The sequence below is a fragment of the Ambystoma mexicanum genome, chromosome 8 (assembly GCF_040938575.1).
Source record: "Ambystoma mexicanum isolate Mex_15411 chromosome 8, UKY_AmexF1_1, whole genome shotgun sequence".
NCBI lineage: Eukaryota > Metazoa > Chordata > Amphibia > Caudata > Ambystomatidae > Ambystoma > Ambystoma mexicanum.
In genome coordinates, this window is record NC_090929.1 from 1058308906 (window position 1) to 1058336819 (window position 27914).

The following is a 27914-nucleotide window of genomic DNA, read 5'->3' on the forward strand; positions in this document are numbered from 1 at the left end:
CAGATGTCTCTTGACAATGGTCAGTGTTGCCGTCGGTAGCGTATAGAGGAACTTGAATGGCTAAAAAATGTCCTTTAAAACGGATATCAGTAGATGCTCATCGAGGTACTTCTCCCAGTTTCTTCAATGGGCTTGTATCGTCCTTTAAGACGGACGGCCCACAGCTTTGGAGTGTGTTGCAGACAGCTGCCTTATCTTTTGATGTGGGTTCAGGCACCCTCTAGCACTTCCTTTACTGGAAGCTTGCTGCAGAGCCTAGCAGGGCATGCTGTGTGCTGTCTGGGAACCAGTTCAGGAGCGCCTGGAGGGTCTTCTGAGTTCTGTATCACCCTCTGTTCCATGGGAGATGTTTAGGGGAGGGATATTACTTAACTCTTTGGATATCCTGGCCTTCCTTCACTGGCAGAAGATGTAAGGCAGACTGTACCTTTAGCCAGGGGCCAAGAATGACTTCTTCTTCCTGCTTCTGGTGAAGCCTTCAGATGATCTGCTAAAAGGGGCCTCTGCCCTCTTTTAAAACCAAGTGTGCCACAGTGATTGGTGTAGGGTAAGCCTACCTGAATGAACCAATCCTGTGGTCCCCACCAATAATCTCCTGTATGTGTGAGGTCATAACCAGAGTACTTTGCAACAGGAAAGATAAAGGGGTGAAAACAGAAACAAGGTGTGCCCCAGAACTAAAATGGTAGAATCCTTCTTTCAACAGAAATAGCTCTGAGCTCGCTGCCTTGTGACACTAAGCCCCACCCTCTTCCTGTCCGTTGTTTTCAAAGAGTCCTTCTGGTTAATGGTTCTCCCTGTGTGTTCCGTGTTAAAGCGTCAGATCTCCCTTGAAACTGTGGCGAAACCATACTCTCCAGCTCTTGCAAACCACATTCTCATTTGTACCTTATGAATAGGGTGCCCCTAGAGGAATGGTCTACTGTAAACAGCAGACCCAGACATGACAGTACACTGCCCTTGATACTGAGAAGCAGGAGCTGGCTTCAGGTTGACACAGTTGCATATGAAAGGTTGTTGGGTTTCCTGCTTCCTTTGTTATCCTCTGCATCCAGGCCCAGAGTGGGACTATTTGAAATACCCGCTGTTGGTATGCTAATTGCTGCCACTAGCTGCAGGGCCTAACAAGAGAGTAGGGCGGATCCATTGAGCCTGTGTCAGTTAATCAGCCTGACCATGGCGGGGAGAATGTTGGTCCTCCTCCTTCCTGGAGATGACATAGTGCACTCCTTAAATAGGTTAGGGGTGGACAGTGCCTGTAGGGGTTGTCCAGCCCGGAGTACACAGGTATTTGCTTTGCCATGGTGTAAGCACAGGAAAATGTATGTGGATCAGCTGCATACATTTTCTGAAATTGGTCTACCATCATTTCATTTAATAAAAAAAAAAAAAACTATTAAAAAACACCCACCGTGCAGATTGTTGAATGCCTCACATTAGGACATAGGGAAGACACTTTTCATTTCTTTGTGTGCTGCCCCTTGCTTAAAGACTAGAGTGGAAGATGGCACTACCATTAATTAGGGATATAGGTAGAAGACATTTTAGGACAGCATTTACATATCTTATGAATCTTGAGCAAAATCATCACCTACATAGAGTAGTAACTATCATTTGTGAGAAAGAAATCGCTAATTTGGATTTTATGGATTTTATTTTTATATTGCTCTTTTTACAGTCCATTTTGAACTTTTAAATAATACATGCTGACATGTTGCTTTAAGAGGTAACCAGCCCATATTTAGCAAGTCTTGCTTTATGTTTTATTTTTGTTTTAGTTTGTGTGGTTGAAATGTGGAAAGTTGTGTAAAATGCTGCTTTTATGGTGGACAAATGCCGAAATAAAGTATTGATTGAGTGAATCAGTAACCCTAAAAAGTGCCTGCTTCTGTTACACGTGGTTGGACCCACTGCCTCTCCTTCCATAGTATTCCATTCTGGCCGTTTGTATTCTTTGTCTTCCAGTACTTGACGTTTAAGATTTCCTACCACAGATGTGCTGTATAAGTGCCAGCGTCAAGGGTAACTCTAGCGCCGAGTGAGCTATTCACATCGAGCAGGCGTACAGGTTTTCAAGGGAGGGGTTTGGGCCTGTGTGGTAGATGGATCATCACAGGGAATTTGGAATGCCCTTTATAGTAGAATGTCCTGTTGTTTTTAAACCATGCTATACATGTTGGACAGTATTAGTCACACCTTGAGTTGTATTACTCTCTAAGCTTGTGGACTGCCTCACACCGTAACGCAGTGCAGACTTTCTTTGGCTAACACACAAATAAAGTGACACTGCCCTCACATTGAGTGATGCACATGTGCAAAGGCTCTCCTTGCCCCTTTAATGTAAAATGAAGTCTTTTTTTTAAATAAAGTAAATCACTTGTATGTGGTGGGCAGATAACCATTTGGAGTGGTTCTTCTTTGCAATGCAGAAGAAAAAAAAAGCAGCAGGACGGCTGAAATCCTAAGAGACTACTTGAGAAAACATTATGTACTTTAGAGTCAGATTCAGGACCGCCCTCAACCCCCCAGGTTTATGGGGTATGGGCTTTCAGTCACAAAGTATTTAATCACGGTATCTTTAGCTGTAGTCACTCAGTACCGATGGGCTTAATTCACCAAGATATGCACTGGGGCAAATCAGGAGTTTCTCCTGAGCATCTCAGATGTTGCACCTGCTAGTGTACACTGGATGCACAAAGCCTAAAAGTGGAGCAAAAATAGAGCTGCCTGGAGCATCATTTAGACACCCTTGAGCACATTTTTCTGAATCACATTTGCATATTAGCATCTCATTGATGGCCTAGTCATTTCCAGATTTGCTCCAGTTTTTGACTTTGTGAATGAGTTATGAGGTAGCAGGAGCTAAACTGATTTGCACCTCAGTATCGCCTTTTCTGGATAGTGAAAAATCCATGTGAATCAGGCCTAATTGTTTTTTGTCATTCTTTGACTGTGCTTTATTTTCACCAGTTGACCAGAAGTGCAAGCTGTCTGTCAGTAAACCCTCCATGTCAAAACACCTGAGACACATAGGGCCCAATTCATGGAAAAGTGTGCATTTGCTCCGTAATTGCTGTACGCCGAGAGCGACACTGTGCGAGTCTGCGTGCAGAATAAAAAATGCGCGTATACGTACGTATTCATGGAATTTACTGCGCAAAGTAGGCATATTCGCAAGTCATGCCCGGAACGCCCCTGACACGTCCTAACATAAGCATAAACAGCTAGAACGGCAACCTTTGCATGCTACCCACGCCGCAAATACACACACCCTTCAAATAGCATGAGGGGTCCCGAGCAAGCAGGCCTGCATCACAGGGATCCTGTGTGTGGTCCCCCATAACTGCTGCCAGCACCCCAACAACATGTGCACAGTTTCACGCAATGCATTAATTTACCCAGTCAAACTGCATGCAAACCCCTGTAAACAGTGCAAGCATCCCGCTACACTGTGTACGCATACCCCTAAGTCCGATCAGAACCCTGTCTGCATGCACGTACCCCTAACTCCAACATGGAAACTCACCTCCAGAGTTGCGATTCCCCCGCACAAATGTCATGATCTCTGCTTCCAAAAGGTCAGGGTTTTCCCAACTCCCTTGGAAGCAGATTCATAACCCAGGTTCCGAGTGCCAACCAGTCCCAATTGGGACCTTTTGGACCCAGTCCTGGCGCCAGTGGCACCAGGCTCATAAATATGCCCAGTCCCAGCGCTGGAAGCGCCGGGCTCATAATGCTTGGGTGGACTTACCTGCAGCAGACCATGCTGCTTACTTGCCTGCCAGTTGAGCCTCTGATCCTCTTCTGTTTGGAACTACTTTTCCTGTTGGGTGGGGCAGGAGCAACTCCCTAGGTTCAGAACACTGGAACTCTTCTGGAAAGCAGGAACTCTTTTCTTACCTAGGCGTGGCTGTGGAAGGAGACACCTAAGCACTACAGGAGGCTATTTAAACCACACCCAATGGATGAATCTTGCTTTGCATTATTCTGCATCCTCTGCAGCAGAACGCTCATCGTGTCTTCTGCATCTGATCCTGGGCCTAAGGAAAAAGGCTTACCATCCTGAATCCAGTCTTCAGCAACACCTATAAAGACAAGAAAGAACAGGTTAGCATTCCGGCATCTGAAAGGCAAAGGCTTACCATCCTGAATCCAGTCTTCAGCAACACCTATAAAGACAAGAAAGAACAGGTTAGCATTACGGTCTTCAGTGACAGCTCTTCACTTACCTGGGCCATCGGCTGTCACCAACGCCTCGCGCTGCATTCTGAAAGACAAAGGCTTACCTACTCTTCGTGCGCTCCGGAGGTCTTCACACTGCATTCCGGCATCTGAAAGACAAAAGCTTACCAACTCTTCGCACGCTCCGGAGGCCTTCGGCGCTGCATCCCGCATCTGAAAGACAAAACAAGGTGCGTTTAAAGACATTGGGGAACTTTAATACTCACGTGCCATTACTCCTTTCCACATCTAACCCAGTGGGTATTCCGGCACCCTGCAGCCGCTCCGAACTTGTAGCTGCAAAATAAAAAGACAGTTAGAGCGCATCGTGAAGCAGGCAACAAGCGCTTACTTACGCGCTTCCAGGCGCTTCTATTCATCACACGGGCTCCATCTTCAACTCACTTCAGCCCGTCATCCACCATCGCCGGAACCCTGCAAAACAAGAGACATAATTACTAAAGACTTTAAAGACATTAGAATTACTCGAAACTTACCGTTCGTGCAGTAAACGACGGACAGCAGTCCTCTGAAGTCAAGAGGCCTGCTCCCCTTATCCAGTGAAGAAACTGGTTACAGCACCCTGCCCCGAGGCAGATGGAGAGCACGGCGTTCACTTACCTAAGGTGAGAGCGTTAACCTTCGGGGTTCTACAGGAGAAGAGAAAGGGAAGAAGAGAGAGACATTCAATAACCCAGTTCATTAATCCCATATTTTCTATCTGCAGACATTTTACCCTTCGAGTCAAACATACAGTGCACAGAGGTCCAGCCCAAAGAGCCAGCCGTGTGTTACACATCACCTTTGAAGATACGGTATACGCCCAGTCAAGACCGGCGCCTCTACGGGAATCAGGTGAGCGTTACAGAATGCAAAGCCTACCACAAAACTCCCGTCCAGGCGCTATGGAAACCTCGGATACCGACCAACTAGCCCAGTTACTTGGGGAACTAAGGGCAGAAGTGCATGCAGCCCGTCAGGAAACGAACGCTCTAAGAAGGGAACTGATTATTTCCAAGGAGCGAACAGATGATCTCGCTAGACAATTGCTACAGTCACAAGCCGGACAGACCCCGTTACCCGCATCTGGGGGAAATCTTCCTTCTACATCCTCTATGAATCCAGTGCAGATCAACCTACCTGGGAATGTACCTCTGGCTCCGCCCGAATGATTTTCTGGTGACCCAAAGAGGTTTGCAGTATTTATCAATCAGTGCCGGTTGCATTTCTTATGCCGGCCAGCAGCCTTTCCAACTGATCAAGCTAAAGTAGCTTTCGTGCTTTCGTACCTTAGTGGCAATGCGGCAGACTGGTCGATCCCTCTAGTAAATCAAGATGAGCCGGTCCTCCATAATTTTCAAGCTTTTCAGCTCAGTATGGAAAAACTGTTCGCAAGACATTCACAGGGGCAGGCCTTGGACAATGAGCTTCTTTCGTTGCGACAAGGTAATCAAGACCTTTTGGCTTATATTGCGTCTTTCAACAGACTGATAGTGGAAACTCAATGGCCTGAGGACAAAAGGATTATGCTGTTTTATAGAGGTCTACGTGGAGAGCTCAAAGATGTGTTAGCCCAAGTAGTGAATCCCCCACAAGATTGTTCGGACTATATAGACTTAGTCGTTCAAATAGATCACAGACTGCAGAACAGGAAGGCCGATCGTTCCAAGTTTGATGCTCGAGTATTTTCCAAACCGCCAACTCCTTCCAAAGGAGTAGACTCCGGGGAACCCAGGCAAATAGGGGGTCTGAAAGGTCCTCTAACACAAAAGGAGCGGGAAAGGAGAAAACAGTTGCAATTATGCCTCTATTGCGGAAACTCAGGGCACTTTCTTCGAGACTGTCCGGTGAAACCTGCTAAGAAGGCAGTAGGAGCTGCAGTTACCAAAGTTACAAACTCTGAGCAGGGAAACGACCTCGCCCGACAAGAATAGAGGTCCTCTTGCCGAGCGTGAAAACCAGTTCTGTGACCTCGCATTTCGTGATACCTATGGTCCTCATTAGCCCTGATAATCCGAATCGATTACATGCAATTGAAGCTTACATCGACAGCGGTGCCATCGGCAATTATGTGGATCATGAAATGGTTTTGAGGATGAATCTAACTCTTTGTCCCAAGGCTGTAAAGGACGTCATTACTACGGTGGATGGTACGGAGATAGCCTCCGGGCCAGTAACGCATACCACTCAAGAAGTGACGCTAATAAGTCAAGATGGACACCATGAGAAGATCGTGTTCGATGTGATCAAGGCCCCTCAGTTTCAGATTATTCTAGGAATACCTTGGTTAGAGAAACACAATCCTCTGATCGATTGGCGAGCAAGAACGGTCCAGTTTCCAGAATGTGTCTCTACTTGTCACCCTCCACCTGGTGTTGCACTGGCAGCAATTTCTTCAGAGACTCCCCAGTTACCTCCCGAATACCTAGAATACCAAGATGTTTTCCGGAAGGATCAGGCTAACTCTCTACCTCCTCATAGGTCTTATGACTGCCAGATAGACCTGATACCTGGATCTACTCCTCCTTGTAGTAGAATTTATGCCCTCACCGAGCCTGAGAACCTTCACCTTCGACAATACCTGGATCAATACCTGGCAAATGGGTTTATTCGTCCTTCCAAGTCCCCTGCTTCTTCAGCTTTGTTGTTCGTTCCAAAAAAGGAAGGAGACCTTAGAACTTGTATAGATTATCGCTCCCTGAACCAGATCACCGTTAAGAATAGATATCCGTTACCTTTGATCCCTGAACTCCTGGACCAAGTCAGAAAAGCATGCATATATACAAAGCTGGATCTTAGAGGAGCTTACCACTTGGTACGAGTAAAAGAGGGCGATGAATGGAAGACGGCCTTCCGCACCAAGTATGGGCTATTTGAATATCAGGTCATGCCCTTCGGACTTTGCAATGCCCCGGCCGCCTTTCAATATTTTATGAACGATGTCCTCAGAGAGCTCATAGATGTGTGTGTTGTTGTTTACATTGACGACATCCTCGTTTATTCTTCATCGGAATCTGAACATCGGAAACACGTGAAAATGGTCCTCGAAAGATTGCGTCAACACAAACTTTTCGCTAAGTTGGAAAAATGTGTTTTCAACGTGACTGAAGTTGAATTCTTGGGATTCATATTATCACCTGGCGGAGTGCGTATGGATTCAAAGAAGGTCGATGCAGTTCTCAAATGGCCATCACCATCCTCCGTAAAAGGTGTGCAAAGCATGTTAGGCTTCGCTAACTTTTACCGCAGGTTTATCCCCGAATTCTCTCGAATAGTCCAGCCCATCACTGCCTTGTTAAAGAAAAACAAACGTTTTGAATGGTCTACCGAGGCGGAACAAGCTTTCCAGGATTTGAAGACTAAATTTATGTCTGCACCAATGTTTAAACACCCTCGCCCCGAACTCCCCTACATCGTGGAAACTGATGCTTCAAGCCTTGCCATGGGGGCAGTTCTATCACAAAAGGACCCGGTAACCAATCAGTTGCATCCCGTGGCATTTTGGTCCTGCAAATTCTCGCCTCCTGAAATCAATTACACGATTACTGACAAGGAACTTCTGGCTATCAAGTCTGCCTTTAAGGCTTGGCGGCATTATCTGCTGGGGGCCCGACACACCGTTACTGTGATTACGGATCACCGAAACCTGCAATATTTGAAAACCGCAAAAGCCCAATCCTCTAGACAACTCCGTTGGGCATTATTCTTTGCCGAGTTTGACTTCATAATTACCTATCGACCTGGTACAAAAAACGGTAAAGCTGATGCCCTTTCACGGATGGGAGTGGAAGAACACTTGATCAACCCTAAACCTGTACCAATCATTCCCGAACAAAGAATTCTGGGTGTAATCGCCACACAATCCATAGAGGAAGTTAAGGATAAAGCCAGGCAACTTGTAACTCCAGCAGACATACAGAATTGGCATCTGCAAGGAAAGGACTTTGCAGTAAAGGACAACTTATTGTATTTCCAAGAACGATTATACCTACCCAGCACAGATTTACAGAAAGAAGTAATCTCTTGTTATCACGATTCTTTAATGGAAGGACATTCCGGTATAGCCAAGACCTCAGAAAAGATCAAGCGCTACTTCTGGTGGCCGTCTTGGAAAAAAGATATCAGAGACTTTATAATGTCCTGTGGAGTATGCGCCCAAAACAAGAGTCAAAAGGAAAGACCAGCAGGCCTCTTACGCCCTATTGACATCCCACCTCGCCCTTGGCATACGCTTTCTATGGACTTCATCACCGATCTACCTCCATGCTCCGGATACAATACGATTCTAGTAATCGTGGACTTATTCTCCAAGATGGCGCATTTCATTCCGCTCAAAGGCTTGCCAACAGCAGCAACTCTGGCCCGAGAATTTCTCGAAAACATCGTCCGACTGCACGGTTTTCCTTCGGTTCTAATTTCGGATCGAGGTAGTCAATTTATTTCTCATTTTTGGCGAAGTTGCTGTCGGTCGGCTCAAATTGATGTGAGACTATCGACCAGCCACCACCCTCAGACCGACGGACAAACCGAGAGGACCAATCAAACTCTGGAGCAGTATTTACGCTGCATGCTGCAACAAACTGAAAAAACTTGGAAAGACATCCTTTGGATAGCCGAATATGCCTACAATAACTCTGTCCATTCGGGAACTGGGAAAACCCCGTTTTTTCTTTTGTACGGCAGTCACCCTCGAACCTCGGAGTTGGATCCCCTCCAAGATCTTGAAACACCAGCAGTAGACTACCTGCATTCTACAATCACCCAAGCCTTTAAGGAAGCTGTTTCTCACCTTCAAAGGGCTAAAGAACAATACAAGAAAGGAGCAGATCAACATCGGAAGGAAGCCCCTCAATATCGAGTAGGGGATCAAGTCTGGTTATCCACCAAATATCTACCTCTAAAAGGGCCACGCACATTCAACCCAAGATACCTTGGTCCCTATTCCATCACTACCATAGTAAACCCAGTAGCGGTCAAGTTGGACTTGCCCCCGCACATGAAGATACATCCGGTCTTCCACGTCTCTCTATTAAAACCCGTGCAACCTCAAACCCGACTAACTAAATCTCCAAAACCTATCTTAGTTGATGGGGAACTCGAGTTTGAAGTCAAAAGCATTCTGGACTCCAAGATCTCCAAATCTAAACTATTTTACCTAATTGACTGGAAAGGCTACGGCCCCCAAGAGAGATCATGGGAACCTGCTGAATATGTCCACGCTCCTCGCCTAATCAAAAGATTTCACCGAACATTTCCTGACAAGCCAAAACCCCTGGAGAAGCCCGGTTTGGGAGGGGTCTTGAGGGGGGGGTACTGTCATGATCTCTGCTTCCAAAAGGTCAGGGTTTTCCCAACTCCCTTGGAAGCAGATTCATAACCCAGGTTCCGAGTGCCAACCAGTCCCAATTGGGACCTTTTGGACCCAGTCCTGGCGCCAGTGGCACCAGGCTCATAAATATGCCCAGTCCCAGCGCTGGAAGCGCCGGGCTCATAATGCTTGGGTGGACTTACCTGCAGCAGACCATGCTGCTTACTTGCCTGCCAGTTGAGCCTCTGATCCTCTTCTGTTTGGAACTACTTTTCCTGTTGGGTGGGGCAGGAGCCACTCCCTAGGTTCAGAACACTGGAACTCTTCTGGAAAGCAGGAACTCTTTTCTTACCTAGGCGTGGCTGTGGAAGGAGACACCTAAGCACTACAGGAGGCTATTTAAACCACACCCGATGGATGAATCTTGCTTTGCATTATTCTGCATCCTCTGCAGCAGAACGCTCATCGTGTCTTCTGCATCTGATCCTGGGCCTAAGGAAAAAGGCTTACCATCCTGAATCCAGTCTTCAGCAACACCTATAAAGACAAGAAAGAACAGGTTAGCATTACGGTCTTCAGTGACAGCTCTTCACTTACCTGGGCCATCGGCTGTCACCAACGCCTCGCGCTGCATTCTGAAAGACAAAGGCTTACCTACTCTTCGTGCGCTCCGGAGGTCTTCACACTGCATTCCGGCATCTGAAAGACAAAAGCTTACCAACTCTTCGCACGCTCCGGAGGCCTTCGGCGCTGCATCCCGCATCTGAAAGACAAAACAAGGTGCGTTTAAAGACATTGGGGAACTTTAATACTCACGTGCCATTACTCCTTTCCACATCTAACCCAGTGGGTATTCCGGCACCCTGCAGCCGCTCCGAACTTGTACCTGCAAAATAAAAAGACAGTTAGAGCGCATCGTGAAGCAGGCAACAAGCGCTTACTTACGCGCTTCCAGGCGCTTCTATTCATCACACGGGCTCCATCTTCAACTCACTTCAGCCCGTCATCCACCATCGCCGGAACCCTGCAAAACAAGAGACATCATTACTAAAGACTTTAAAGACATTAGAATTACTCGAAACTTACCGTTCGTGCAGTAAACGACGGACAGCAGTCCTCTGAAGTCAAGAGGCCTGCTCCCCTTATCCAGTGAAGAAACTGGTTACAGCACCCTGCCCCGAGGCAGATGGAGAGCACGGCGTTCACTTACCTAAGGTGAGAGCGTTAACCTTCGGGGTTCTACAGGAGAAGAGAAAGGGAAGAAGAGAGAGACATTCAATAACCCAGTTCATTAATCCCATATTTTCTATCTGCAGACATCTTACCCTTCGAGTCAAACATACAGTGCACAGAGGTCCAGCCCAAAGAGCCAGCCGTGTGTTACACATCACCTTTGAAGATACGGTATACGCCCAGTCAAGACCGGCGCCTCTACAGGAATCAGGTGAGCGTTACAACAAATCCATAGCTGGTCAAGTGGCACAGGAGTAGAGTGCTCGCTTTGACATCTGTGCAGAGCCTGCTAACGCAGGTTCGAATCCTGGCGGGGCCAAACTCAGCCTTTCATCCTTCTGAGGTCGATAAATAAGCACCACACACTGCAGGTAATGATAAGCAGCGCTCAGATACCTGAGGGTTCGTAGCACTATATAAATGCCAAATTATTATTTACCTGCTTCCGGGTGGCGGAGATTTCGAGTGCACTGCATGGCCATTCCGCAGGCGAGAGGTTGCATGGTCACATCCATGAATACGCTTTGTCATGCGCATTTGTGGGCATGTTAGGGACTGCCTGCGGTCCACGGTCCCTCCCGTTTAACGCCCACTTTCTAGCTTGTTCTTCTCCATTTTGTGTGTTCTGCCCCCTATTCCGGCTTCTCTTCAGGCCACGCCCACCCACCCCCTTTGTGGTGTCGTGCGCAATGCACTCGGCCACACCCAGAGCCGTGCCGAGCCTGTGCAAACTCCACACAAGTCTCTTAGAAGGCCCATGGAGTCGGTTCCATCCATGAATCGACCAGCAGTGTTTCTCTCGCAGTTTGACGCACATGTTCCGGAAAATAATTCCATGAATCGGGCCCATATTCTAAGAATCTCAGTGGACTAATGCATTCAATACACTGCAGGGATATGTGTCTGACCTCATGTCCAGAGGCTCGAATCCTGGCCTGTCAACGAGGCCACAGACCTCGTTGACATTAGGGGCAACAAAATGAATACCTCTGGGTAACAATAAATCTCTGTTTACTGCCTATAGCGCCATGGTGAGTATGGACTCTATCACTGCACCTGTTCATTTTCCCAGATGCCCACCTCCCCTCCACTTTCCATTGCAAGAAGGGGCCGTCTGATGCAATAACGTCCATAATTCCCGTCAAAAGCTTTGCATAAATTCCCTTCCCTTTCAGTTGGGGGTGTTTCAGCAAAGACAATTAACGTATTTGCTTTGACAGTGAACACGGGGTGATCTAGTAAGATTCAGCGGGGCAGCAAAGCTAAATGTGGGGAGCACAGACTACCCACTGTGGTACATTTTTGCTGGGTGATTAGGGAAGTCAAAAGAGTGGAAAGTGGCGTAAATATGGAGGGTGGCGCTTGGCTGCACTCGTAATTGTGTAACAGCATCCATTCAGGGTTTTACCATAGACACAAATCTACAAAACAACTCCAGTCACATTCATATTCATTGCTTTGTTTCTGAGAAATGTTGTGCTCGTTGTGTTTATTAACTTATACTGCGGTTTGGCTGTCTTGAAGAGCTGGTAATAAAGAGAGCGGGCAGGAGAGCAAGCAGCAGAGAATTTTGTACAGCAGTGGGAGCGCCAGAAGGCCTCAAAAACCCTTGACAGCCACAAACAACACAATCTATAGTAGGGGTATCTGGCAGACTGATGGGTTTCAGTATGTGGGTTCCATTCAGAAAATTAAGCCCTGAGTCAATTACCCCTCTAGCAACTGGGCCCTGCCAGCAACCTTATCGGGTGTCTTAACTTAGTGAACAATGCTGTTTTTTAAACTTTTCCTGGGCTTCTCAGCGAATATTGAGCAGATATATATATATATATATATATATATACACCACCGCTAACCACCCTCCCATCACGTCTTTCAGGCACATACTTATGGGGGCAGCATAGTGAATCCAGATCGCATGGGCAGTGGTCTGCAATATCTGACTCTCCAGATGTTCTGAGCTACAGCTACCATGATATCTCACCATTGACTCATCTGGCTGAGGCTGATGGGAATTTTAGTTCAAAAGGTCTAGAGAGTGAAAGGTTGCAGACCTCTGACATAGGGAAATTGCTCAGTTTCCTCTGTATAATTCTATTGATAGAGCACTCTGCTGGGCTAATGACATTGCAGCACTGCTATGGGAAATAAACTATTTCAAATGGTGGAATTCCATACTCCTGTTTGAATAAAGGTGTGTATGTGTTCGGGGAAGGGGTATAGGAGATGTATATTGCATCAAACCTCAAGGGATGCACTTAGTGTAGTCTCTGCCGCACAGAGATTGCCCAATTTTGTTTGAAAACGGAATTAAATATCTATGTAGGCTTTGTAGTGAACCAGAAAGAGGAGATGAACAACGAGACACAGTTCCATGTTAAAATTGTATTTAACTTAAAATAAAACATCTCACCTAGTCCTAACCTACGGTGCATGGTCCTTGTCCCAGAAAATAAGAGAAAGGTGCACGTCAGGATGTTGTCCAAAACTAAAACTCTCATCCTCTGTCCTAACCTCTGCTGGTGCTCTAACTGGCCCTACCTTTTAGAGAAACTTAAAGGAAATATAAGGAGTGCCTTGTACGCTTGGATCGTCACAGTATTGCTTAGTCTTTTGCATGAATCCCTTCTGGGTCTTGATGCAATGTTAGAATTTAAGAAATTTTCCTCTCAAAGAAAACAGTTCTATTCCGTCTATCACAAGGGACCTCCAAAGATATCCCAAAGTTCAAAATAGTTTCAAGTTCCTAAAAAATATAATGGACAATCTTATTTATGTGGAGGGATATTTTCCTGATCCCTGTCCACCACCTTGGTCTGCACTTCGACCAAGTTTTGGGTGCTCTTGTGCTACTGTGAGGTATTCTCTTTGGTCTGCTTATGTTGCCCCTGTGGGTCGTCTGTGTTCCCCAGTCCCAATATATCACCTGGTCTGGTAGGGTTCCTGTGCCCCATTTCTACTTCTAATTTTCTCAGTTTTCTTGGGTCCCTTTGACCCCTGTATAGGTTTATGCTGCTCGGGTTTCTCTGGCACCCGCAACCCTTTAACTCATCTTGCCTGCTCAGTTTTCTCATATCCCTGTGACCTTTAGATTGGGCTAGGATAGTCCTTCCCTATTCCCCGCTTGTTCTCTCGGTTCTCTTCCTGCTCGGGTTTCTCTGGCTCCATCAACCCTTTAACTCTTTTTGCTTCCTCAGGCTTCTCAGATCCATGTGACCCTTGAATGGGGTTAAGGTAGTTCTTCCCTGCTCCTCATTTGTTCTATCAGCTCTCGTCTTCCCTCAGACCTGGGAAAACAGCAAACCTGCTGTTTTGTGGTTCACTCTCCAGGGAGGATCCGTCTTACAACAGAGGCAGCATCCTTCTCAACTTGCCAATTCTCAAGGCGGATGTTGGCGGTTTCTGGGTTACGCCGTTCTCTCACTTCTCTCTTGCTCTTTTCTGGTTCACATGCTGAGAATGCAGGATTCAAACCTCTCTTCATGCATGGACTTGGCGTCTGCTAGCAGGTTCCGGGCCCACCACGTCCTTTAAGTGCTCCCGCATCCAGGTTTGATTCACTCTGCACAGCCTCGGCTTCTCCGGCCTTACGTGTTTCCTCATGTGGCGTGTGGTGTCTCAGACAGGTGTCCTGCGCAGCTCCTCTCCTTGCCTACGGTCTCACATCAGGGAGTCTCTTCAGGGTTGGTAATCTCTCCTCAGTGAAAGGGTCCTTGGTCCTTTATTCTTGCCCCTGTAATGAGAAGGGGCATGTTGTTCATTACAAGTTGTCAAGCCGGGGGAAAGTTCAACATTATCTTTAACCAAACACACAGATGTCTTATCCTCTTTTCTTACTCCCATATAGGCGGAGAGTACATTGGGTATAGAGAGTTCCCCATGGGAATGGGAGTCCATCTGCCCTAAAGAGGAGTCACTCCCAGTGAGGCCCTGCTTGCCCAAAGCCCTTGAGTTAGTTTTGCAGAGGCGGGCTCTCCTTCCTAGCTACATTTTCTCCACCTTGAACAGAACCCCATTAGCTGATCTACTGCTCTACTGTTTGCATCACTCAGTATGCCTATCCAACCAGATCGAGCATTGTAATGCACCGTCACTTCTTTAATGGTCAGATTTTAGGAATACTTGCCTGAGAAATCTAACTCAGTGTGAACAGTAGACCATTTCTTGCACCCTGTGGGACCCTTTCCTGTTTTAGGTGTGTAGTTGATTTAATTTTAACAGCATATAATCATATAATAATGGTGAAGTTCTGAACTGAATAGGGTCAGGTATATCTGGATGCCCCCATTGTATTACAAAGTCTTAAAATATTCCTTAAATTAATGTTTGAGTGTTGTATATGACACATCAGCCCCTCCTTGCTATGCCCGTAGTAGAGTTTTCCAAGTTCTTCTTAAAACCTGACATGGCTTGCTTGGCACCTTGGCAAAGGTCTAAGCAAACCATGCACCTTACTCTTCCAACATTTAAACTGTTTCAAGTACTACTAATAATAACTAATATAACAATGTGTGTTCTTGTAAAGCTGTTCCTGCTGGAGTAGGCAATCTTTTAAGCACTATTGTAACAGGTGTTATCATTAACCAATTGAATGGTACTCAATATATTAAGGATCAAGCGGGTGTTGGCCATGCCACAGGACACTTACCTAAAAAGGGCAGACTCACCCCAATACTTTGAATGAACATTAATAAACAACAGGGCCCATGCCAGTGCCTGCTAGATAATGAGCAATGGAGCGGTGCTGCCGCGCCCATTCTGGAGGGGTTCAGATGGAGCTTTATATGCAAAGCACTTGCGCCAGCCTTGGATCCTGGGCATGCAGGGACGTTTACTGGGCTCTGATGTGTGGTGTGCTGGAAAGATAGGAGACTGTCCCAGCAGGCACAGGTTGGTGGTGGAAAGCACCGGACCACCGCACCCCGGAAGTCTGGAAAGCAGGGCAATGGGATGTGAGCAACAGTCAATGCCAGAGCACTGAACATTGTTTCTCTCAAAGCCTCCAGTGTTGCCTGGATGGAGGTGGGATTCAGGGAGAGTGCTGTCAATCAGCTCTATGCTTACTGCACACACCCACACCACCAGAACTGAGATGGGGATAACATGGAAATCTTGTGTTTCCACTCACAGCAGAATCATCAGGTATCTGTGGTATGCAGATGAACATGTGGTGTCCCTGCAGCACCACGTTTCTTCGGGAACGCCACATGGGAACCCCGCACACCATGTCAGATGTGGGTGAATAAGAGGGAAAGCCAATTTACTCATTTTTTAACTGCGCCCACTGAGCCGTGAATAAGGGGTTCTGGGATAATAGCCACAGAGCTGGTTGAGTCAAGAGCTCACTTAATGCCTCACTTGGCCCTTCTAGGCACTCCATATCCGCTGCAAACCAGGGGTTGCCTGGAAGTAGACATCCTCAAACATAACTTGAGCAGTCAGATTGTGGCTCTTACTATTTGGTTAGTTCATGGGCCCACCCCTAGTTGAGCGACATGTCATTGGACTGTTCTCCTCTGAATGTAAAACATGGATGGGAACGACGCTTGGCAGCTGCTAAACACCCGGTTTTCTGTTTGCTCTGCAGGGGTTACTTGGGTCCTGGAGGGATTGGAGATCAGGGTAGATACCCGACCTGCACTGGAGGAGCAGCTGCCTACATCGACAAATGGCTGCTTGGAAAAAGCCATATCTACGGCTACCCTACCTGCAAGGTATTCAGATGGACTATGTCAGAGGAACCTACTCTCTCAGTCCCATCTCCTTTCCCTGGCTCTTCTTTGGGTTTATGGTCTTTGCAACGAAAATGTTTCCAATGTAACACTTTGCATCGAAAATTATCCATCGAAAATGTATTTTTGGGGGTTCGGGGGTGCCCTCCCGAACCCCATGCTTTTTAGCTTTAAAAAACCTTCCCTAACGAAAATGATCCCTTTACCCCCCCCCCATCCACCCCATATATGTCTTTGATGCAAAACTTGTTCATGCATAATTTTCGATGCAAAGTGTTTCGTTGGAAACTTTTCCTATGGATATACTAGCTACCTCTTGTTTGAATGCATGTTTGTCATCCATGTGCAGGCCCCACCAATATTGGAGACCCATGGAATGGTGCTGGCCTTCAAGCGACGTGAGGCCGGGGAATGGCATCAAGTCACTTGGACCTTGGAGCAAAATAATGTTTCTTCCCTCATCCCAGTGCCTTACAGTGGTGTGGTCATTATATTGATGTATATATGAGTTTCATAAGGCACAGCAAAGCACTGCAAGACATTGAAAGGTTACAATCCCTGAATGGGGATCAATGTTGGTTGAATTGAGTCCTTTAATGAAGGAGCCCTAAATTAAAAAGTGGTCTGTTTTGGGGGAATACAGTCCTGGCATTGAATGAGGATACCTCCCAATGGTCTGCCTGGGTTCACCGAGTCAGGGCCTTGCTTTGATCCTATAAGGATCATGCCTGTGTGGGAGAACCAGGCCATACCATTAAGTGAGGGAGACCACTTAAGGATCTGTCTGTGGTGGGGCAATCATTTCCTGGCATTGAATAAGGATGACCTCCTGAAGGGTCGGTCTGTGTTGTGTGAGTCAGGGCAGAGCTTTGAACCAGTGGGGCCTTTTAGGGGCTCTTTTCCTGCAGGGGGAACTCCGATTTGGTGAATGATATGGGTGATTCCCTCAGGAGGGCTCTGTTGGAGGACTCCAGCCTAGCACATATGGAGAACCCCAACCCATCACTGATATGCCTGCCCTTCAGAGAATCACTGGATTCAAGGGGCTCTGGGACAGTGCTCAGGTGTACCGTTGATTCTAGCAACAGGTGAATAATGACAGACTGGTGGACGTGGGTGGGCTTCTTCTGAGCGTTTGGTATCTGCCTGTTTATCTTTTACTTGTGTTCCTTACTGTGTTTCAGGAGCTGTATAAAACCACAGAACCTTTCGATCCCGAGGGAGTTTTGGGCACAATCAACTCTGTGCTGATGGCATTCTTTGGCCTGCAGGTAAGACAGTGGACTCCATTTTGTTTCTATTCTCAAACACAGCAATAACATACCAAAAAGAAAAACCTCTTGGCAAATTAGTGGTCTGTAAAGGGATATGTGACCCAAACTAGTTACTACATATGCAGTGGCCTGCAGTAGAAATGGAGAGATTTTCAGACCAGCAGATACTCCTAGATGAGAAGGGATCAAGTGTAACATTAAGGGGCCTGCGATTGCGTCCCGGTAGTTATGGTTAAGTTGCTCAACTCATAGACAAAGCACTTTTTGGGTGGTTTATAACTTTGCCACACCTGGACAAATCCTCACCAAACTTTGCAAAAACAGTTTAAGGCTCCCTCAGGATGATTTTGCAAAGTTTGGTGTGGTTTTGTCCAGAGGGGCAGTCAAAGTTATAGGGGTGTACCAAAATGTGTGAAAATCCACATAGGCACAATGGAAAATAAAATGTGCTCAAGCCTACAGCCCTAACCGCTGGATGGATTTTTACCAAATTTGTGGCAGGAACGGAGGCTTGGTCCCGAAAGCATGCTTTTGTAAATTTAGTGTAAATCCATCCAGTATTTTTTTTTTAAATGGGCAAAAAGTAGGTTAAAAAAATGTGTGATATCTGGGTCCGGTCCACGGACTCATTTCCTGATTTGGAGTCTGCGGACACGTCTGGACCAATCAGAGAGCAGCGTGATGTCCACAGACATCACACGTGCTCACTGATTGGTCAATAAAAAGCATGAGGTGCATCGAAACTTTTGAAACGGGAGCCATGTTGGATTTGCGAACAGAGCCTGTTGTCTGAAGACATTATGGTAAAAACATATTAAAAAACACAACATTGCACTTGTCAAACTAATGAAACTATCTCTGGGGAGGATAAAGGTGATGAGGATGGGATGGCATATGGCTATACAAAGCCAAAAATAGGATGTTTTTCTTCTCCGATGTCCGCAAACATTTCGATGTTCGGGGACCTCCCTGTGATGTTTGCGAGCATCTCAGATGTTCGAGGGCATCCATGCATATTTCTGCATTACAGGGTCAGTGAAAAGCAGTTTTTGAATGGCTTATAACTTTGGCACCACTGAAGGAAACTGCACGTAACTCTGAAATATAATTTTAGACCTGGCCCTCGATGGGTATACAAAGTTTGTCTGGACAAAAGCTTGCAAAAAGGTTTTAGACCAAGATTTGAATGGTTTTGCAAAGTTTGGTGCGATTTTGTCAAGGGTGGGGAATCTCAACATTTTCCGATGGCTTACAACTTTGTTACAGTTTGATGATTCTGCACAAAGGTTTACAGTAAGATTATAAACCCAACTCTGAATATTTTTGCAAAGTCTGAATGAATTATGTCAAGTGGGGGCTAAGTTATATGACTATTTTTGTACATCCATTTTGACACTTTTCAAAAAATGAAATGAATGTATTTGCAGCAAACTCGTGCAAGGAGCATTGTCAAGGACCCGAAAGCATGGCTCTGCAAATGTGTCCATGTTTTATTTTTTGAAAAGTGTCATAATGTAGGTACAAAGAATAGCGATATAGCTTTGGAGACTGAGGTATAGCCTGTGGCCAGGGACAATGGCCAGATTGTCCAGACCCGGACAATCTGGCTACTGGCCACGACCACGAGAGACCGGCAATGGGGTTAAAGTGGACATGGGCACCAGGGACCGGCTACGTGGTATGGTTTTTCGAAATCGCGATATGTTTCAATGGGAAAAGAAATTCTGCTCCTGGTTACAACCCGAAGTGCTGGACAGGTTTACAGCAAACATTTGCGAGGAGCATCAGCAAGGACCTCAAAGCATGGGTTTTCAAATCTGTCCTGTGTTTCATTTTTTCTAAAGTGTCAAAATGTAAGTACAAACAATTGTGATATAACTTTGGTATCTGGGCAATGATGCTGGCCCTGAGCAAGGACAAATGTGTACTCTGATTTGCTTATTGGGGCATGCACAATATCTGAAGGCCTAGGTTTGAATGGGAAAAAATATTCTGCTTGCGGCTGCAGCCCGCACTGCTGGACTGGATTACAGCAAACCTGTGTGAGGAGCTTCGTCAAGGACTTGAATGCATGCTTTTGCAAATCTGTCCTGTGTTTTACTTTTTTGAAAGTGTCATGAAGTAAGCCCAAACAATAGTGATATAACTTTGCTGCCTGGGCAGTGGGTCTGGCCCTCAGCAAGGACAAATGTGTACTCTGATTTGCCTATTAGAGAATACGGCATAGCCGAAGCCCATGATTCATGAACTGTGGAAGATGACCATGCTTGCAAGCCATGAGCACTGGCCATTGGTCACATTATGAGGGCATAGTGGACACTGAACTAGGATGCACGGTAGGAGCAGTGGATAATGGGGGTTGTTTGGTGGGGCTGGGGTCATGGTCGAGCGTCATGCCCTAGGCAATTGAACCATGACTTCATCCCCTGGACACCCTAGATTTGGACTTGCAGCAAGCCTGAAGTCCAGAAACAGCTTGGAATCCGGTTTCATCTTATTGTGATGTCTAAGAACTGATTCGACCACACTCAATGCACTTTGAGCCACAAGACGGCCCATGGTGCTGCTTTTAGCACCCCATGAAACTTCAAACTTCTTGTTGCACTTCAAACCACTGAGATGCTTGCTCGACCTGTTGAAGCGTAACAATTCCTCTTTTCCTCATTGTTGGCTCAACATCATGGAAGCAACTGACTAGTGCTGGCTTGGCCGATGGAAGCCATCAGGCTCACCCAATCTGCATGCCAACTCAACTCAGCAGTACTATCTTCTCATCACAAACTGAACCACCACCCAAACCATTGGAAGCCATTGTCTCTCCATCTCAAAGACTGACTTAACCCATCAGAAATCTGCACTTTTGAAACAGCTCAGCGGCAATCGTCAGCAGGATTGCATTGATTTTAACATCTCAACACCAGCTATTCTGCAGCTTAAGCACCTAGAAGCCCAGCTCAACGCTTTCGAGCACCAGACCAGAGGCGTAGACAGGGTAGGGACTGAGCAGGCAAGGCCCACCCAAAATCTGTAAATTCATACTCAACAGAGCAGTGTAGGCATTTACAGATGTTAATGTCGCTGCCATGAGCAAAACTACATTAGCTTCAGGCCCCACTAGTCAGACAATCCTGGCTACGCCGCTGCACCAGTTACAAGACCTAAAAGTACTGTGAAGAGGCCATGTCCCCAGTCGACAGTTTACAGGCGTGTGTCTCTAGTGTTTTTAGCTAGTTTGTTTGCATTGATTGCTTTATTAAACTTCTCTTTCTATAGAACCTTTATTGGCCATTCTTTTATTTTGGAACTATTGTTCTAACACTGTTTGGGTTGCTACTGTTATCAGCTCACACCCCTGCTGCAGATATAGCCTGCTCTTGACCTGCGCTATCAAGAGAGGTGAATGAGGTATAACCTCCGGGCTGTTCCTTTTTCACCCTAATGATTGGGATCACTGCTGGTTTAGTAGGAGTGTGTGGCTGAGCAGGTGGTTTGGTCACTGATTATCCCGGGGCCCGGAAGAGCTGTCGTCATTTTGTCGCACTCTGGCAGAAGCACCTGTCAGATAGATGCCTTTTGCAATGGGGCTCTTGAGTTTCAAACGATAGGTGTAGCAGTATTAGTCCCTGGGAGTTGACGACAGGTGAAAGGTGAGGTGGGAAAACACTGTGCACTACCTAAAATATCGTGGGTTTTGGAGATTCGCAGAGAGTTATGGTTGATGATGCAAAGTGGCAGGAGCCTCAAGGTCAGGGTCCTTCCCATGCTGCCATCTTCACACCTCTCAGCTCACACGAGTTTGGCCAAATGTCGCCCGCAATGGAAATAGTACAATCGCCCGCCAAGACCCTTGCACGCCTATATAATTCAGTGGGCTCTCAACAGCCCAAAATGAAATCGTTTGCTTTCACCCGCTCTGGGGGCCTAAAAGTTTAAGGGCTACGCATCTTGAACCAGTCTTTCTTGCTCCATAGATTGGGCTTAAAGAGATACTTTGTGCCTAGTGATGTGGGGCTCTTGGGTGGATTGGCCCAATGATCAGGACCAGCATCTAGAGATGCTATCCTACGTCAGGCACCTGGGACCAAGGGTGATGTGTACACTATGACGTCACTGCTACGCATTCACACGAGGCGAGGCCTTATTTGCTGCTACTGGAGATGAGTGCTTGCTTTTTATCCATAACCCAGGCGTAGCCCACAGGGTTTCACCTACTCACGTTACCGTGCATTTATTCCTCTGCGGTGAATCTTTTTTAAAAGCCTGCGACCCATCTCTATTTTTATGGCTTTCTGTTTGCGCGCTTTCACGCTGGATTTATAATAACGAGCACAGCAAACACGGTATCCTGGAGACAGATGGATCGGCGAAACACAACGACCAGCAGCCTTTCTGATTAATTAACGATAACTCCAGACTGAAGACCGCAGGCTCGCCCAGCAGCCCCCATCAGCCTTGTCACTGAAGTACATATAACTTGCCATGGAAAAATAGTACCCACAACGGTCCAGCCAGGCCAGCAAGGGAGATCAGCCAGGAGATAGTGAAGGCCCGTATGGTCTATACTTAATACCCTGGCGCGTCAATGAAATGCTTTTACCATGACTGGAAATTTAAATCGTGGGTGTTCCAAATCATTTATGGTTTTCCATCATGAGGGGGTAAATCATGCAGTATCGTCTCGTATGCATGCATACATATTGTATGCACGCCGGGAGCATGCCAAATACATCGGCTTTGCATGGTGACCAATGGTAGTCCTCGCTTTTGCCGAATGGCAATTTGCCAAATATTTCTTCACCGAATTTGTTACCATGTTTATTTTACCGCAAATCTATATGTGTCAAGTTTGGGTATGGTATATAAGGGGGGGTTGTAGGGACAAGAGAGGTGGTGCCCCCCCCTGCTTTTTGCAGTAAAAAAGGTGGACAAATCGGTGAAATAAAATTCGACAAATAAAATCAAGGAAAGCTAATAGATCCACTGAGAGTACCCGAGTCCTTACTGCCAGTGTGTTCCCATTTGATGTGTGAAGGAGACACTCAGGAATATGTTTTATGTTATGTTATGTTAAAGGTTCTTATACCGTTCACTGTTAGTTAGCACCTGTGTGGTTTCTTGGCGCTCTGGCAATTCTTTAAAGCAAGGGGTTAAAAGGGGTAAGCAGCCCTGTTTCTTGACCCATGCGACAGCCTGGGACGCAGAGCTAAATAGCTCAAGAGCTGGGCATAGTAAATAGCCCACCCAGAAATCTGAGCTTTCGGGACAGCTGATTAAGCAGCCAGCTGTGCCGGTGGGTGTTCCTCTGCGATGTACGACTGGATGCGCGGCTGGCTGTTCTCTGCCGACTTGTGTATATATGCAAACAAAGGAATGCATATTCCAACCGCAGCGTTTGAGGTGCACTGGAGTCACACACCCTGTGCACCTTACTCTTTGTGTTGACAGCCTTTCAAGTGGGTCAATTTATAAGTGATGGCTCACTAACAAGACATTGGGCCTCATTACGAGCATGGCGGTAGCTGTGCCTGTATGGTAGGCACGGCTGCCGCCATGCCCGCTACCGGCCCGCCACCTGCGATTGGGCAATAACTGGCCCATTACAAGATGAATGGGCCAGGAATTGCCCATTTGCGGGTGGCGGTATTGCCGGGCTCCTATAGGGCAGAATGGGGGTGGGGAGCATGGTTGCACTGGCGCCGTTGATAAGGGTGTCGGTGCAATCACGAGTTCTGCTCGCGGGTACTGTACAGCCCACCAGGTAAGACCTGGCGGGCTGTCAGGAACCCACGAGCAGAACTCGTAATGCGGCGGGACGGTATGAACGGTTATATGAACTGTTATACACGCCACTATTATAATGAGGCCCATTGTTTTTACATAGCATTTGCTTAACATTTCAGTGTTAAGAACTGATCATGGGGCATTTTTATTCACCAGGCCAGCACAAGTATCAGTTTGCTGCAAACCCATGCATTCTTCAAAGAGGATTAATGTGCCACACAGAAAAAGTTTTAAACTAGTTTCTTTATTATATATATAATTAGATATATATATATATATAGTTACATATGGCACATCCCTGGGAAGGTCAACTCTAATTTTCTTGCTTAAGTATTCTAGTGGCTGCTTTGGGACATGGACAAAATGCATCAGCTCAGCACCAAAGGTCTTTTAATTGTTTAAACAAGCCAGCCACAGCCTAGCGCGCACACCAGATGGCAACTCAATGTCACCTGGCACCTTGATCAGGAAAGTAGAGTTCATTGTGTGTCACCGTGCAGACAGTAGCCCAGGGAAAATCAATGCAGTGATATGTTTGCAGCAATGATTTGAGTGCTGCACAAGTCACCACCCAGTTTGTTAATGGTGTCTATGTGGTGCTCCCTTATGTAACAGGACATATACCTGTTTTTGTCTGATGTGCCCAATGTCCATACAAGAGCACTTTGTGTGCAGCATGCTTTGTGTATGTTACTCTGCCGAGCATGCCATTCTATGCCCACACTAAAACACATAAAGCAATCAAAGAAGTTGCCTCAAGTTGTATATCCACTAGGCCAACCTCCCTTTCTACACTACCACACCATGATTTCCACTAGCTGCAGACCAGCACTAATAAGAGATGGTAATGCCAGCTCTGTTAAATAAAGCATGGGCCTACTCTTTTTTGCCAAACCAACCCCTGGGGCCTGCGTAATATTGAGGGGGTAGTGGCTGAAGAACTGTGGACCATTTACAATACATCAGAAGCCAGTTTTGTTTGAAACGCTTCTTTAGCTTATTACTGGTCAGGCGAAGGTTTGAAAGAGGTACAATCCTTTCTGTGTAGCCTTTCTGTGCATTGTTTATTGGGTCTCTCCTGTGCGGTATCCTGCCCTATCTGTGGATATTATTCCCTAAAGATGTTTCTGTATTGGGGTTGGGCATGCCCACACTGAGACCCAGCCCTTCCTCCTCTAAAGTTCTTCAGAAACAAGAAGTAAACAAGCCATTGTACCCCATTTGAGAGGCTGATGTTGCAGCCATGTTATACTCACATCCAAAATTGTAAGCTGTCCAAATGGTTCATGGTTACAAACATTTTAATGTTAGGGTCAGTATTGTGAAACGTGATGTGAGCACCAAGGCATGCATCAGTTATGAATTTAGAAATTCACACATACAATTCTTTTATCACAGACTTGTTTATCAAATGTATAAATCTCTGATCACTGTTATAGTCCTGAAATGCTCTGTGATTTAATGCAAAGCATACATGAATCCTCATTGGTGCTATTTTTCCCCTTTCCCACTCTCAAGGAGGTATTTTGAAAGAGTACAATAAGAGTGTTCCCAACTGTCCATCTTGGAATGATAACCTTCTATCAGAAAATAATTCATATTTTTACTCTAGTATTGCCCTTTGCGAAATACAAGTGAGGTGGTACGAATAGAACATCTGCAACACAGGGCCAGGTCAGTGGGCCCTCAGACCCTGGGAGGCTGTTCAATCACAGTGTGCCAGTACGGACAGATTGAAACTGCATTCAAGCAAGGCCTTCTTTAAGAGCAGGTGACAGAAAAAGCATTGACTTGGGCAGCAACAGCTGCATTTTAACATTAGAATTCTTCTGTAAAGTACTTGAATTACAATGTAATGAAACCAGCTTCATTTATATAGCAATTATTTATTCATATTGAGGAGGGGTTTTGTCGCACAACAGAGGAGTAGTTTGGGAATGACGTGTGCCAGTTTGGGCACGGGGTCGAATTCTGATGTTTTGCCCTGGGCACCAAGTTGGCTAGAAACTGCCCTGGGCGTAAGTGAATAGGACTGAGTGGGAGAAAAAAGCAAGAGAGCTGTGATGTGCTTTTGGCAGCTTCAGTTCGGTTGACACCTTTTCACTGAGCGTACGTGTGTTTTTCGGTTGATAGCCACCATGTGCTCTTGGGCGAGGCTATGTGTGGTTTGATTCATTGTTGTGGTGTAGTGAAGTGCATGCAGTTTGTTGTACTGTAGAGGTATGGGTTGTGTTTAGTTCAGAGTTTGAGAGGTCTATTTTATTTATTTATTTTATTTGTTACACGCTCAGACCCTCGGGTGTCACGGCGTGTTTACAAGACAGCTTAGATATTAGTAAGACATTGTAATGTTACATTGGTTACATTGCATTTTAGAATATACAGTTTACAAATAATAACTAACAAAATATTATATTGCGGCTGCTTGTCCATGGGTTCTAGTATTGGTTGAATAACCAAGTTTTTAGCAATTTCTTGTAGGCCGTGAAAGAGGATTCTTTTTTTGATAGTAATAGGTAGGGTGTTCCAATGTTTGGGGGCTAGAGCTGTGAAGCTGCTACCCCCGGCTCTCATGGATTTGAAGCGGGAGGAGCCAGGAGAATTTGTCGTTAGATCTTAATGATCTCCTGTCATCTTTTGGGTGGAGAGTGTTGTGAGATAGATAGGTCCTTTTCTGGTTAGGCATTTATGTGTGATACATAATGTTTTAAAGATGATTCTAGCTTTGATAGGGAGCCAATGGGCGTCCTTTCTGGTCTTGGCAATGTGGTCTGATTTTTTTATACCTAAAGCTGCTCTTGGGACTTTGTTTTGCAATAATTGCATTTTAGCTAGGTTGGCGTTGGATGTGCCTAGTAATAGTATGTTGCAATAATCCAATTTCGATAGAACCAGGGCTCTGGCTAGGCTGAGGCAATTACCTGGGGTCAGGAATTTTCGGCTGAGAGCAATGATTTTGGAGGTGTAGACCGTGGAGGAGGCGAGCGCATTAATCTGTTTAGTCATGGTGAGGTTGGCATCAATGTACACTCCCAGTGTTTTGACTTGCTTCAGTACAGGAATGGCAGTACCATCGATGTTGATTGAGGAAAAGTCAGGGTGGAGGGTTGCTATTTTGGCTGATGATCCTACAATGAGGACTTCTGTCTTCTCATCGTTGAGACAAAGGCTGTTTAAAGCCATCCAGTTTTGTATGATGACGTATATTTTATTGATAGTTACAGTGTCCTGGTCATAGTTGCCTGTAAGGGGTATGAGGATCTGGGTGTCGTCCGCAAAGTTTGTGTATATGACACCCATGTTGTCTAGAGCTGAGAAGAGGAGTTTGGTATACGCGTTGTATAGTGTAGGGGAGAGACAGGAGCCTTGGGGCACTGCTATGGGGACTGGGATGGGGTTGGCCGCTTCTTTCCCTATGGATACTCTGGAGGTACGGTCAGTTAGGAAGGATTTCACCCATGCAGTGGCTTCCCTGGAGAAGTTAAACTCTCTGGCGAGAGAGGTGCAGAGTTTATTATGGTCCACCAGGTCGAATGCTGCAGAGAGGTCCAACAGCAAGAGGATGCAGAGTTTCCCAGAATCTCTGATAGCATCCATCTGGATTTTGAGGTCCAGAAGGGCTGTTTCCGTACTGTGGTTAGGCCTAAAGCCTGATTGTCTGTTGCCGAGAAGATGATTCGATTCCAGATGGGTTTGAATTTGGTTGTAGGCTAATTTGTCAATGATTTTAAGTAAAAACGGCACCGTGGTTATAGGGCGATAGTTAGTCGGAATGGTGGGGTCCAGGTTCGTTTTTTTTTTAGAAGCGGGGTGACCCAGGCTTCTTTGATGCAGGTAGGTACTATGTTGGAGTTGAAGGAGGCGTTGATGAATTTGGTGATGGTGGGTGTCAGGGTGGAGGCACAGGCTTTGACTAGGTTGGCTGGGACAGAGTCCCCTTTGCAATTGGACGCTTTAAGTTTGGATATGGTGTTGAATACAAGGTCTTGGGTGACGGGTGTGAACTGGAAGGAAGGGTTGGTGTTGTCACTAGAGGAGGCAACGGGGTTAGGGGTGGGGGAGTTTTTTTCAGCTAGGAGTAGTCTTTTGGATGTGATTTTATTCTGCAACATAGCAATTTTGGAGGCCAGTGCGTCTTGTATGGTAGTACACCATTCTTTGCTCGCATTCGTGGGTGTATCAGTAGTTAGGGGGTTTTCAAGTTCTCTGAGTATAGAGAAAAGCTTTTTGGAATCTGATGCTGCATTTCTGATGCGCGCATTGTCGGCGTTAGCTTTGTGGGAAATAATGGTTGTTTTGTAGATAGTATTAGCATCTTTGAAGGCTTTGGCCGAGTCAGGGGAGGGGTGTTTGTTATGGGCGTGT

At 46.2% G+C, this 27914-nt stretch overlaps 1 protein-coding gene across 1 annotated transcript in view; it reads left to right on the plus strand.

Moving 5' to 3' along the window:
• LOC138473094 (heparan-alpha-glucosaminide N-acetyltransferase-like) overlaps nucleotides 1-27914 on the plus strand; it is a 1171537-nt gene that overhangs the window by 644867 nt on the left and 498756 nt on the right. Inside the window, exons 8-9 of the mRNA XM_069611600.1 lie at nucleotides 16350-16476; nucleotides 17679-17765. Coding sequence (XP_069467701.1) covers nucleotides 16350-16476; nucleotides 17679-17765 — 214 coding nt within the window. The remainder of the gene's footprint in view (nucleotides 1-16349; nucleotides 16477-17678; nucleotides 17766-27914) is intronic.